Source organism: Epargyreus clarus, unplaced genomic scaffold, assembly GCF_041222505.1.
Source record: "Epargyreus clarus isolate Ecla_fem2 unplaced genomic scaffold, WU_Ecla_fem_2.2 ptg000007l, whole genome shotgun sequence".
NCBI lineage: Eukaryota > Metazoa > Arthropoda > Insecta > Lepidoptera > Hesperiidae > Epargyreus > Epargyreus clarus.
The window spans coordinates 19,752,417-19,767,860 of NW_027332215.1; the positions used below are offsets into that span (position 1 = coordinate 19,752,417).

Below are 15,444 nucleotides of genomic sequence, written 5' to 3' on the forward strand. Positions count from 1 at the left end.
CTTAGCGCGTCTTTTTTAATTGTGTGCAGTTATTACGTTTTTGTTTTATGTTGAATTTTGTGAATTTTTCGTTTCTTGTTAATTTGTTAAGGTTTGCAATACCTGTAATCGAATTTTGACAATGACATTTCTTTGTTTACATTTTGGACACCTAATTATGAATCAGACTATAGTTTATAAAAAAATAGATGACCGTTATTAAAAAAAGCGTAATAATACGTATACCTAGTTTCATTTTAATTACAGGTAAGTACTACGTAAGTTACATAAACGTTCTAATGAATGATAAACTTCATTAAAATTCAAATGGCGCGATCCAATCCTTGGCGAGCAGATGCGATGGCGGGCGGCCAGGTGGAGCCTCTCATTTAGAAACTAGTCATTTATGCAACCGGCTACTTACCGCGCGGCCAGACACTCGTCATGTGGCGAGGTAAATAGCGAGGGAAGTGGGCAGGGACGTCGTGTGGGCTCTCGTCATGTCGCTCGTCCTGCCGGTCGGTTACCGAATTTTGTCGGTTTTTCAGGGTTGCCACTGGTTACAATATATATACATTAGTTAGGTGTTATATTATATTTTAGTCAATTGTATTATAAAGATATAATTATTAAACAAAATATGGTATCATTGATAACCCTGATGTCATGATCATCCCCAAAATTCGTTTCATGATAAAATTTTCAAAAAAAGGTCATCTGAAAATATAAAATATGTCTTCTTAGTTTATGTTATAGAACAAAATTATCAGAAAATATATGTACTTATAGGCCCGTTCCAGACATAACAGAAACATTTAAACACATATTTGAACACAGTCAAGTACAGGTATTTGAGTATTTGTTCAAAGCTTTCTACATATTTTTTTTATAATATAGGAGTATCAGACGAGCATACAGTCCACCTGATGGTAAGTGGCTATTGCCGCCCATAAACATCTGTAATTAACCCCAGATAGGATTAAATATTCCTACCTGAGGTCGGCTACAAATGCGCCGCTACCCCTGAGGATTAAGCTGGAACGCCTCAGAAAAGTCTGTCTCCCTTATTAGACCCTTCAAACCGGAACACAGCAGCGCCTAACACTGCTGTTATTAGGTAGAAATAGGTGTGGCGGTGGTACCGCCGGAGTCGAACCGCAAAGGGTTCTACCAGATTCTAAATATTTGCACTTTGCCATCGGTGTCGGTTTTTCGAGAGTACATCAAAGCGATCAAACTTCAAGTATGTGTGGAGCCTGCTACACATGCGCAAAGTCCAGTTGCTAAGATACCATGACATGACTGACAGGATAAAATATTTAAACAAATAAGTGTTCAAACGTGTTAGCAAAGTCTTTGTTCAAATATTTATTATGTCTGGTACGGCCATAGTTACATTAAAGTTATTCGGCGAAATCCAAATGTGTACCTACTATTTTTTTGTAAAAAATACTATTTCTTCAAAACAAGTAGCAGCCCCACCGACGCGAATAATGCAGCGTGTGGCCACAACGCAAATAATCGTGGCAACTCGAGGAGCAATGCGAGGAGTAACGTGTAGCCGCGCCATTACAATGCTCTGTCACTCGCCACCTATATGGGTTGGTGCTCGATACCGAGTCATTTGAATATGAATTTATTCGTAAAAAAAACCATTAAAAATATGTGAATTATTAAAATAATTCGTTAATAACTGTATTTAATAAGATCTAACATTTATAAGGATGTGTTTATTTTCCTAAAAGGATAGGTAATTTTAATAATGTACCTACTAGTATACACGAGAAAACAAAGGTTAATTGTTATTATTTACCGACTTTTTATTCTCGTTTAGATCTTTTATGAACAGATATACTTAAGAACCCTCGAATTTTTTTTCATAGTTCGTTTTGAAACTGGTAGAACCCTTTGTGGTTCGACCTTGGCGGCACCACCTCTACACCTATTTCTGCCTACAGTGTTAAGTACTGCTGTGTTCTGGTTCGAAGGGTGTGGTAAGGGAGACATACATTTCCGAGGCATTCCCGCTTAGTCCTCAGGGGTATTGGTGCACCATGTGGCCGACCTCAGGTAGGAATATCTAAACCTATCTAGGGTTGATTACAGATGTCCACTTAACATCAGGTGGACTGCATGCTCGTATGCTACTCCTGTATGATAATAAAAAAAGTACATTAAGCTCGCTCTTACGAAATTATGTCGTCTGCAAGCTCTGAAAGAAACGTTTTATGATACTTATGAACTTGCACTTGCCTATATAGGTACACCCTAAGTAGATACTTATGCCCGCGAACAATAATACTATACCCGCTAAAAAGCAGTCTATTTAATGCATTGCCTACCAAACATATAATTTTGTTAACTTTGCAGGCAAAACATTAGATTCATTATTAGTAACCAAGGGCAAAGAAGTACCTGATTTAATAGATCGACTCTACTATGATCAGTAGATCAAGTATATTCAATGATTTGAATAAATTAATAATATATTTTAAGTAGATTAAGCAATTTTTGTTCTTGATTAAAATGATGAAAGATCCACGTCGTACCAGTAATAGTTTTATGACGGAATGTTACAAAAGAATTATAGAGTTAATTTAGCGCGTAATATATACACACATATAATATATGTGTCACAATGTTAGTTACCGTACTCCTCTGAAACGGCTTTACCGATTTTCACCATTTTTTATATGCATATTCAGTAGGTCTGAGAATCGGCTACTATCTATTTTTCGTACCCCTACGTGATAAGGGTTGTTCACCCTTAACATTTTTTTATTTATGTTGCCATATAAACGTTTGCTGGGTCAGCTAGTAGACGATAATAATAATCTTTGTTTGAAAGGCAATTTTAAAATATAAGAAATTCTGACTAAGCGATTAGCGCAGTAATAAGTAAGTAGATTAGCGTAACGAAACCTCTGGTTTAGTATTTTGAATAGAAAGAAAAAAAAGTAAGAATTTTTTGCTAAAATCCTTCTCATTCTGAGAGGAGAAACCCAGTCCAGAAGCTTGTGCCCAGCAGTCGAATACTAATGGGTTGATGCTGAAATATGTATAGTACCTACATGTATGTACACAAATATGTTCAGTATAAATAGTGGTGAAATTAAGCCCTCTTCGGGCGACTTTAATTATTTATTGCCAGTTATAAAATTATGGTTACTTGTACTGAAGCAAAAAGGACGGTGGGAAGACAACATTCTGACGTGATACGAATCTAGAACTTAGACATTACTTTAACCTAGAATGTAAAAAAATCAGAAGAACTTTATCAGTTCAGCTATTGAAAGTTATCGAAAGTTTACAAAGATAAGTATGATCCTCTTGAAAACTTGAAGTTCAAACTCTACTCTCTTTGTACCTTTTACCTATATCGTATCTGCACTGTCTACCTGACGTTAAGTAACTTAACGTAACGTAACTTGAACTATACGTCGTTCTCTGAAAAGATTTTACACAATATTTTATAAACTTAATAAACTGTTTATCTCATACCTAAAAATACTTAACTGATGATGTTAAAGCAACGTTTACATCATTATTCATTACGTCAATCTCTATGGTAATAATATGATAGTACCTAGTACAGGTATCTATAATAGAGTGACATTGCACAAAAAGCGAAATTATATAATACGCAAGTACTATTAATTATAAAGTTCAAAATACGTTGAATCGAAACCTCTCCTTGGGCTGAAGGTGCGAACCACTTCAATATTTTGAATATTGATCGACGTGCAGCTGTTCTTAATTCAAAAGCAGAAAGATTAGTTGCCGCGTGCCGCGTGCTCTCTGATACTTTTAGGCTGAAACACATTGTTATTAAAGACAGCTGCAAGACACGCTCCTATTAAAAAATGAGTACAATCGAACGCCTCTACCTGAGCCGCAGTTTTTTGGTTTCTTCATGGTCACGTTTACTTGTATTAATACATTTTAAGACCTTCAATACTTAAAAGCCTTCATTCATAAATAATAACGAATATTTTATTGCATTGACTTTTAACTTTTTACTTACAAATTACAGATATTATCACAAAATTAAATTGATTGCCGTTAAATAGCTACTTATCTATGTTTCATTAATACCTGTAGGTATGTACCTACTAATCTCAGTAAAACTTAGATTATTATATTTATATTCTCTTTTAACATATATTACACTGGAAATACTTTAATGAAATAAGCAGCATATTTTTAAAATTGGAATAAAATATCCCAACAATAAATTTTACATTTTGCTTTATTGGAATTCGAAATTAATAAAGTAAAATATAAATACAGAAACATTTCCACATGATCAACCTGATTCCAGGTATGACTGAATTCCAACGTAATTTGAGTGTGAACAAAATACTTTTCACAATCGATGTTGGGTGTGAATTTGAGCTTATGATTGAATGCAATTACAGATAAAATAAAGGACTATTATACTCGAGATATTAACGTGATTCAACCTCACACATTATTAATGTATGGGTATAATATATACCCACAACTAAATATTTTATTTTAATGGTTAAAATGTGCTACAATGCAACTGATAATTAATTTCTACGTACGTTTATGATATTGCAATTTTGTATTGTTTTATATAATTATCTTAAGAATTATAGTACCTACAGGTTTTTCATTTCGATATTCACGCAATCAGTTGCTTATGTAGCAATAGATAATTACCTATTTAGTTGCTTGGCCTGTTGGTCAGTAATATGGAACATGAAAACAATAATAGAAGTATACCTTCCTAGGTATTCCAGCTTAGTTCTCAGGGTCTAATCTTTGCTTGGGTTGATTACAGATGTCCATGGGCGGCAGTAACCACTTACCATCAGGTGGACTGCATGCTCGTCTGCTACTCCTGACTACTATTATAAAAAATGCTGTCTACTTTCATATCCTACGTAAAAATGCACCTCTAATCACCTCAATAATGCCTCATGAAATAAACATAACCTCTGATACATATTTTTTGTTTATGTATCGGAAATAATCTTTGTTAGTATCAGAAATTAGAGTCTTGGTAGATCATTGGGTAGGTATATAGCAGCATCGTGAATCTAACTTTTTTAATTTTGATGCGGTGAATTACTCATAAAATAGTATAAAAGTCATCGAATGGAGTTTTCGTAAGTTTAAAAACGTTAACTCTTTATATATTTAGATATATATGAGCCTGATATTAGAAATTCAAGCCTTGGTGACAGATTATGGTGACCATTGCCTCATGTGGGCCCGATAATTAAAAAACAGAATGTATTCATCACTCATAGTATCAAACGACTCTAGATAAGATATAAAATCAAATTAGTTCTCGAACGAACAGAACATTCAAAAGTCCTTGCCGGTGTCGTTACAAAGGTAAATCGTGGCGCTCCCGACATATGTTGCGCACATCTGTCGTATCTCGCGCTAAGTAGCGCACGGGCCGCGCGCGAACACAGGGTGCTCTGAAAAGCTTACTATTTAATTATGCACGTTTCATTTCAAATCACTAATTAGGATCCATTAGTGTAATGTACCACGCACCGCTATGATGTTCTTATGTTATTAGTGACGGGAAAATTTGCCAATACGTATAACCAAAACTACAGTTTCTATAGCCTATAATCAATATGAAACGATGTAGGTATGCTGTTTTATATTCAGCTGCACCAAGTAAAATACAAGACAAATTTGAGAACTTAGGTTCATCATTCTTGTATAAATACATTGAAAATATCTCAATTCACTGTAGATATGATGTGAACTTAAAACTAAGTTACAACCATTTCCGCTAGTACTGCCTACTTTAACTTTTGAGTTAACTAAGACTCATAATTACTAAGCTAATTAGTACCTGCAGGTTTATATTATAACGGAAGAAATGTCTAATATTATACTTTCATTATAAAAAAAATTTATACTGCAATCTAGTCCGGTTCAGATCTTATCTTTTTATAGTTCACTTTAACTAAATCAAATGATCTTTGACCATGTCATGACAAAAAGAAATTCACTATACAGGTACATGCCACTTTCTTGATGTACTTAACTATCAAGAGATCTCAATTAGGTAAGTTGAGCAGTTCATCGATTGCCATCAGCCTGTATATCGATATCGGCCGAGATCGCGGCGACACCTGCGCCCACGCACCTGCCCGCCTCTGATTCGCCAAAAACGAACAGTCGGACACATCACCTGCCGCACATCGATACTCTTGTTTATCGAATATCGCCTATCAGCTTTGTTTTACAATAAAATTATTTACCACTTTACGTGCGCTGGGCTTGAACCAGGATGTAACTGACTGACATGACACGTTGCACCAGGCCTGCCACGTGACCACAGAATCTGATTTAATTAAAATATCTGCAGGATGTACTTAAAGATATTGTTTCATACCTACGGGCTTATATTATACCTACCTCTTGTGGCGATATTCTGTAGCTTCCCAAGATTATAAGTAATTTTAATTGGGATAATTGGGTAAACCGACTAAAGTGCATAGGAACGTGACATATTTCGCCTTAATAATTACCCATGGAAATTAATTGTTACTTGTTGAAATGGTCAAAGAAAACATCGTAAGAAAACATGGACTATGGCCTGATCCTTCTCATTTTGAGAGGAGACCCGTGCCCATCAGTACGACAGTGATGGGTGGATTTTTTTTTATATTTTATAAGAGTAGCAGACGAGTATGCAGTCCACCTGATGGTAAGTGGCTACTGCCGCCCATGGACATCTGCAATCAACCCCAGATAGGATAAGATATTCCTACCTGAGGTCGGCTACAGATGCGCCGCTACCCCTGAGGACTAAGCTGGAACGCCTCGGAAAAGTCTGTCTCCCTTACCACACCCTTCAAACCGGAACACAGCAGCGCCTAACACTGCTGTTATTAGGTAGAAATAGGTGGGGCGGTGATGCCGCCGGAGTCGAACCACAAAGGATTCTACCAGCTTCAAAACACGAATGAATACGAATATATGAATATGAATCACGGTTGAACATTTTCGTGATGTTATAGATTCAACATTGAAAATGGGAATTCAAAATTGCATATTTCTACATTTATTTACTTATAGCTTTGTATTCAAACATTTGTTCAACTTGCAACAGTTGGTTAAAATTTAAAACGAAAAAATGAAAGGCATAAAGGATGCCGACATTTGCCACAGTTAGTGGTATAATCCAATTAAGTAATAGCTACAACATATTGCTTCGACAGATAGCAGAGTTTATGTCAACTCTTCGCTTTTCGTTCCCGACAAATGAATAAGTCGATTTTTACTTGTTGCAATAATAACAATTTACTGTGTTCAATGCATCGTACGTTATAACTAACTGGATGGTTGAGATGTATGAAACAGGTGCGGGATGGGAGATTCTAATTGTGACGGAAAATAAAAATGAAAGACGCTAACTCGTTTAACATATGTCTTTTATTCAATGGACGGTGGCTTTTATCACAACATTTGTGTACACAATTAAAAATATTACTTCACTCTAGAGATCAGTTCATAATAGTATATTACGTATCTTAGTTATTACATAGTATTAATTATAATTATTCTGTACAAAGTTTTCTTAAAACAATATTACTCGTGTATTGTTTTGTGTAATTTAGGTTATTTATGGAAGGGTCGACACTCGACACAATTAATAACTCTGTATTGTATAAATCTTTAGTATCATAACATGTTTTAATTTATACAAATAAAACCATTTGTAAGTAGACAATATTAAGGTTTGTTTTCAAAATTATTGAGACGTAGGTACGTAATGAAGAACAGTAAGTAGGTATCAAGTATAATAATATGTCAGGCTATTTTTGGATATGTAATCTGAAAGGCGGGCGCTTTGTTTACCTTTGTTAAAGACAAAATAAGATTACATTAAACACATACTTTTATTTGTAATAAAATTATGTTTTGTCTATATTACACACAACCATACATATACATACTCGTATATATTTGTAAATATTGTATTAAACTAATCTCTTAAAAAGTAAAATTGAAAGTTAACAACTAATTATTTAAAGCTACAATTAAAATACTATTTTTCTTAAAATACGTTTAAATTTCATAAAAGTAGAGCAGCTGTGAGATAGCTAAAAAATAAACAAAATGCATGGATCACACTATGATGACATATTGTAATTACACAACATTTTGTAATTATTATTTTAATAAATAAAAGAAGCGACTTATGTTTTTGTCAAATTTGTTTATCGTGCATTAGGTACCATCCCAGTTCTTGATCCGATATGCGAATGCAATCATAACTATATTCATTGACATAGTAATTATGCAAAATTAATTATTTCGTTATTTTTTGCGGTAATAAGGGCAGGTGTCTACCGAAGTCTGACAATTATACGGTTGGCAGCACAAAACGTATTCCGCGGTGGTGCGCCCAACTGTCGCATGTCGCTCGTGAAACTCTACAAAAATTTACGTCTCAAATTACATCATGTGAAATTTCAAATATTCAAAGGTTATGAGAATTTTTATAGACATATTTATACACGTTATTATAGTTTCTTTATACACCAATGTTGATATTTTAATTTCAGTGCCTACCTATATTTCCTAATTTGATTATATTCAATTCATTGTGTTGTCCAATTAAATTTTAGTTTTCTTACGTGATGCCATAGATAAGTAAAGATTACTCACTCCTAACAAGAAAATGTACCCAGTTTTGAGAATTGAAATAGTTGCGTAAAAAAGTTTTGCCACGTCGCCGTGCTAAAATGGCCCTAAAATATTTGAAATGATTACTTATTTATTATGTAAATTACGCATTATTAGTTATTTATTCGTAAATTTTCTCTAAAAATGTTTTTATTTGTCAAGAATTCAAAAAAAGAACTTACTAATAAGCAGTTTGTGGCTTCATACAATTTCAAGGCGGCGAAGTATCTTTACTAATCTATGCGTGATGCTTTAACTTTCTCTAGTTGTTCAGATCTCAAATCTTTATTTTTTACTCGACAGCCAAGGAAGGCTTATTGAAGACATTTGTTGAAAATGTACTTTGCCTTTATTTAATTACGAAAGTAAACATTTTGTTCGCTTTATGTTCTCGAGTTGTTTGAAGACTACTTAACTTACCTTACTTCTAATCATTCTACCTAACAGTGGGATAGTTATATGCCAATAAAGAAAATTATTTACATTTGAGGAAACGTCATCATATTGATGTCTCGAAGATGTGATTTTTTACCAGTACCCTTTCTTATACCCCTTTGTCATAATTATTCGATAATTATTAAGAAAAGGCAGTGGTAAAAAACCACATGCGACATTAGCGATATCCCGACGATTTCTATGATGTCTTGTCACATTAAAAACAGCATAAAGGCAAACAAACTTATTAACTACTCTAATAATACACTACTAACTTAGTTAAGTACAATACACTCGTATTTGGGGCAATATGCTAATATTCGTACTCGAGTACTTCAAACATTCTTGCGTCGTTGAATTTTGAAAAAAGTGTCGTCATTTCTTCCTACTCCGCGTAAGAACGAGGGCGCCGCAGAATCGATATTTTTAATCTGTATGAAGTGCAATGTTGCTGTAGGTACGCCACAAAACAGTCTGCTTGGCTGTTATACAAAGAAATAGGAAAATGTCTCTTTAATCTTCTCCTATTAGATCGTGGAAAACAGTCAATCATAGTTTTTTTTTACGAGATTGAAGCGGCAAACCAGCTTTCAGGCCAAGAATGATTGTCCCTGTAGTTTCGGGATCAGAATAGGGCTATCCCCTAAATCAGTGATAGCCTAATGGTTTAAAAACTCGGCTTCTCGAACGAGGGATCCGAGGTTCAAATCCTAGGCACGCACCTCGGATTTTTCAAAGTTATGTGCGTACTAGAAATGAATTATCACTTGCTTAAAACGGTGAAGGAAAACATCGCGAGGATACCTACCATGGATACCTGAGAGATTTATATAAAAAAATCTCAGAGGTATGTGAAGTCTACCAACACGGACTTGGCCAGCGCGGTGGACTATGGACTAACCCTTCTCATTCTGAGAGGACCCGTACCCAGCAGTGGGACAATAATGACAATAATCCCCTGTCTGTCGTAAGAGGAATTAAGAAGATTAACTTCGATAGACTTCGTATTTCCACGAATTCCATCCAGTCCTAACAAGTGTAACGAATATTTATGTCCAAAATCTCAAAGGTTTTGCAATAAAAACGTTATATTAAAAAAAACGTTATTTCTTAAATTAAAAGTCATACATTTTAATTACCCGATGTACATATATATTTAAAACAAACTCTAATTTAGTATTGTTTCGCATTTTCAAATATTCAATTACAAGCTAGTTTTAAAACATTGTAGCAAATAACAGTCCGTCCTCAAAAAGCTTTGTTAATTAAAAATATATTTTTAATTAACGCACTAGAGACTGTGACATTACAAGAAACTTGAGACAGTAAAAAGAATAAGACTACGTTCAGCACAAACTCAATCAAGAACCTCAGTTTGCTTCGTGATAGCCTAGTTGTATGGTATAAGAAACCTCGGCCTCTTGATCGACGGGTCCGAGGTTCAAATTCCAAGCATGCACCACTACATTAAAAAATAATTATCACTTTCCTAAACAATGAAGGAAAACATCGTGAGGAAATCTGCATACCTGAGAAATCTTAAAAAAAAATGTTTTCAAGGGCATGTGAAGTCTACCAATACACACTTGGTCACCGCGATGGACTACGACCTAATCCTTCTCATTCCGAGAGAAGACCCGTGCCCAGCAGTGGCACAGTAATAGGATGACGGTGAGTTTGCTCGTACAATTGTAATACTCGTAAACAATATTATAGGAGAAGAGAAGCGAAACCGTCTTATATTGTATTTTTAAGTTTCATGCATATTCCGTTGTAATCAGGCAAGTTACAATAACCAAGTTGTATTTATGGCACAGGATACGGTGTACATATTTGAAAGTTATACTTTATAGTGCTTTTCAAAAAACAGATCAGTGTCTGTTTAGCGTAGCACGAAGTTTGACGCAACGCCGTAACACATATTTCTTAAGCATAACACGAAGATCCACGCGCTGATGTAACACACATATCTTAGCGTAGGGCAAAGTGGTACGCAATGTAGCACATAACATAACAGTCAATGTACCACATAATTTACTTGTATTATTTCTACGTTTTCTGTATTCCCCGTTCGTTTGCTCGCTCAAAATTGGACTGAATGCATAAAATATATTTTATTGTTCACGCCCAAAAATATAATATACTTACGTGCTTACATAAGTACACAAACGCTTTATTAATTAATATTTTCATTTTATAATAGACTAACACTATTGACGTATCTAAACTGCATGATGAAAATTAATGTCGCGCTTATAATTACATCGCAGGTGTATTCGATGGAAGTCGATTATCAGTATGACAGGACATTAAAAATATTTTGGGTATTCATATTGAAATTTTTACTGGTCGAAAATTTTATGACTCCACCTGGTGTTAAGGTTTCACCCAATATTAATTATCAAATTATAATTCCACGACATTCTGTAGCTATAAGAATACCTTTTTTCATGTTAACGTGGAGGAAACCTTCAAATGGTACCCGAGGTCGTGGGACCGACGACGGGTTATGTGGGACTTTTACCGCACTAAAAACCCCCCGTTGGCAGTTTTCGGCGTTTGGTGGAGAACTCGGGGATCTCCAACGGAACCAACCGGAGTTACTCCGGTTAAAGTAATATACACTCCTTACTTCCTGGTGATTACAGCGATATGCGACCACACAAACCGCCGTCCTTCCCGGGGTAGCGTACTGGACGGTGCGAGCTCCCACTCTTGCCGCCCGCAACCCCGGAAGCCCCTTTTAGTCGCCTCTTACGACAGGCAGGGGATACCGTAGGATAGCCTATTCTGGTCCCAGGACTACAGGTTGTCCCTGTACTATGAGTACGCCATATACGGCCGCTATCTTATAGCCAACTATAGAATAGGAAACCCACCTGATTTAAAATTGAGAAAACATAGTACACGTAAGTAAGACATAACACTTTTAATGCACCTTGACAACGTGACTACGTTTCAATACATACTTTTCAGACCAAGAAAATCGTAGGCCGAACACAGTTCCTATAAAGCTGACATGAGTGTTACGGTATCGTTTCAAACAACTTTGCATTGTGGGCTGAAGTTGTAGTACTAACTTCATGTTCAGATTCAGACCAGAAGTTTTAGTATTACAATGAGTCATTTTTATTGATTTTGTGGATTATTTCAAACAATTTTCCCAATCATGAGGAATATGTAAAATACGAATGCAGGCGAATAATCTGTGATTTAGGCTAAAAACTCAGATCACCCAAAAAACGGACGTATTTTAGTGGCGAGTATCGAACATGCTCAAGTTACACACATTACACATTTCTATTCACGCCTATTCGTCTGTCCTCGGCGAGCATTTAGATAGATAAATGCAAACATTTAGATACTCGCTTAGTATAGACGAATAGACACGAATTCAGAGTTGCATAAATCCAAAAAAAACTATCGCCACGACGGATGCCCATTGGAGGGACTATCGGGGGAGGTTCCAACAGATCCGTTGTACATTGAATCCTCTGCATCATCTTCGTTTCTCACGTCCTCCGGCGGTTGGCGGCAGAAGGGACAGTGGCCCTTCGTGACCAATTGAATTTCGTAATCCTCCATGTAGAACAGCTGCAAGGTATAATTAATTTTAAAATTTGCGATTTAATTATTTTGGTCAAATATATGCAAAATTGCAATGTGCAAGAAATGAGGATACAGCTGTGTTACGTTTCGTGTTCGACGTTCGTGCAATTTAAGGTATTATCAAGATGAAATATGATTTTCTTACAAAGACACTGTTGATCGTAACTTACAAGGAAGTTAACGTTTTATGGTGTACATTTTTATATATTTAAATAAACAAAATATTAATGGGGATTACACCAATGGGTAGTACGAATTCGCTTATAAGGATCAAATTCTGAGAAGTAATGATAAATGACTGAAAGAATTTCGGATATTTACAAATATTTGTGGAGTTCAAATAAGATAAGATTAGCGGTAGGTGGTAGAACCCTTTGTGGTTCGACTCCGGCGGCACTACCGCCACACCTATTTCTGCCTCATAATAACAGCGATAAGCGCTGCTGTGTTCTGGTTTAAAGAGTGTGGTAAGAGAGCCATACTTTTCCGAGGCGTTCTAGCTTAGTTCTCAGGGGTAGCGGCGCATCCGTGGCCGACCTCCGGTAGGAATATCTAATCTGGGCTTGATTACACATGTCCATGGGCGGCAGTAGCCACTTACCATCAGGTGGACTGCATGCTCATCCACTACTTCTACATTATTTTTTTTTCAAATCAAATCAAATCAATTTTTTTATTCAAAATATGTTCATTACAGAGCACATTTTGAATGTCAGTAAAACTACCACTATTTCACAAGGTGTTTTGCTATGGAGAAGAAGCGGCGAAAGAAGCTCCATCATATTAATGCGATCGGTACTAACGCTCTGGCAGTGGGGGCAGGGCGCGACGGGCAGCTCGGGCAGCATGTTCCGGTAGAGGCGCGGCGGCAGCGGCGGCGTTCGCGTCACCACCACGCTCGCCGGCGACAATCGCAAAAGCGCACCCCGCCCACACGACACCACGCCGCGCTCCTCCTGTTGCACAACACACTAGTACAGAAATGGCCATTACGACGAATTTCTATAATAATAATTTTCTATAAATGCATAGATTAGTAAAGATTACTCATTCCTAAGAAGAAAATGTAACGAGTTTTGACAATTAAAATTGTCATGTCATCTATTTTCGTGTTTGAAAAATATTAAAACATGTAGTTTTTAGAGCATTGACGAATGAAATGATATTTCTCCGCACTTTTTTTTTCGATTTCGTGTTTTTGCACCACTTAACTGCGCATGTCGGCATTGTTCCGCGTATATTACACCATGACAGCCATTAAATGGCTGACAGAATTTAAAATCGTACTTATTTATTTTCATTTTTAATTTTACCGTCGAAACACGTATTACCTGTCATAGCGTGCGGAAGTCGTTAGACCACGCGATCGTAGGGCATCTTTCGACATTATGACAACCGTAGAAAACAAATAAGTAATGACAACTAAGCGACAATATGCTTAGTGGGTACTGACGTCATCCCATGTTTTGTATCACGTCATAACAAACGAAAAATATAATTTATTTACTACATTATTATAAATACAACTTAACTGTGAGTGATTTATTGTATGATTTTAGAAGTCTTTATCTTTAGAACTATAAGAAAACATAATTTGTATGAATTATAATCAATCAGTATCTGCCACCTTAATAGTGCGTAGACACCTTGCTCCTCGCGCTACACCTCGTGTTTCCGCGATCATTTCCGTCGTGGCCACAATCTGCCCTACTCAAGTCAGTAGTAGTCAGTCAAGTAGGGCTGCTTTTCACTTTTTTTTTGAAGAAATAGTATTTCTTACAAAAACATTGCAAAAATATAATAAGTACCGAAATATAGTAGGTACACATTTAGTTTTCGCCGATTAACTTTAATACAGGATGGCGCAAAATTAATCATCCAAATTTGTGTCAACGCTGATGGAAGACACTTGACAGATATCATTTTTTCTAATTAACAAAGAAAAGTTACAGATACTGGTAAAGGTTTCTATTATTCAAAATCACTTCTTTTTATTCAGTACAAAAGTTATTCAAAAACAAAATTGGATGATTAATTTTGCTCCACCCTATATAACTTTAAGTATATACATTTTTTGATAACTTTTTTCTATAATATACGCTAAGAAGACATGTTTTATACAAACGAAAGTCAAGAATGAATCATTCGTTTTCATTGTTTTATTTTTTCTAGGTCAGTCCGTTATTCAATACTTTGTAAATTTTAAACTGACATTTTACTTTCCAATAGTCGCTCGAAAATATTAAATCAAAAATTACTACAGTTACATTTTTTTTATTTTAGCTATACACGGAAATGTTTATAAAACGTTAAGTAGTACTGACCTCATCAATTTTATCCAGGAAGGGGTCAGTTACATCGAGGTCCGGGTCTATCCTCAGTATGTCGGTGCTCTCTGTGCCCTCCTTTTCAGCTCCCTTCGGCAGCGGCATTCGCTCGATCAGTTCAAAAGCCTCCTCATAAGAGATCCCCTCCGATGGTTCAAATTGCACCAAAGGCAGCACCTCTGTTAATAAAATCATGTTATTGCAATATTTATATTAAAAAGTGCGTTAGGGTGCCTGAGATGTGCAAGAGTGGGAGCTCGAACCGCCCGGCCAGCGGCCCCGGGAAGGACGACGGTATGTGTGGTCGCATACCGTCGTATACACCAGATGGTGTGGCGAGCGTCAAGCTCACCTGGGCGGAGCCCGACGGGGCAACGCGCTTAGAGGACTCCGGTTGCGTTCT

General features: G+C 36.1%; 1 protein-coding gene across 1 annotated transcript in view; it reads right to left on the reverse strand.

The window, feature by feature from the left end:
- Positions 1-7,395: 7,395 nt before the first annotated feature.
- Positions 7,396-15,444, reverse strand: part of Oseg1 (intraflagellar transport protein Oseg1) — a 42,979-nt gene continuing 34,930 nt past the window's right edge. Inside the window, exons 21-23 of the mRNA XM_073075033.1 lie at positions 15,039-15,220; positions 13,518-13,670; positions 7,396-12,699 (exon numbers count right to left, since the gene is read on the reverse strand). Of these exons, the coding sequence (XP_072931134.1) occupies positions 12,526-12,699; positions 13,518-13,670; positions 15,039-15,220 (509 nt within the window). The 3' untranslated portion in view covers positions 7,396-12,525. The remainder of the gene's footprint in view (positions 12,700-13,517; positions 13,671-15,038; positions 15,221-15,444) is intronic.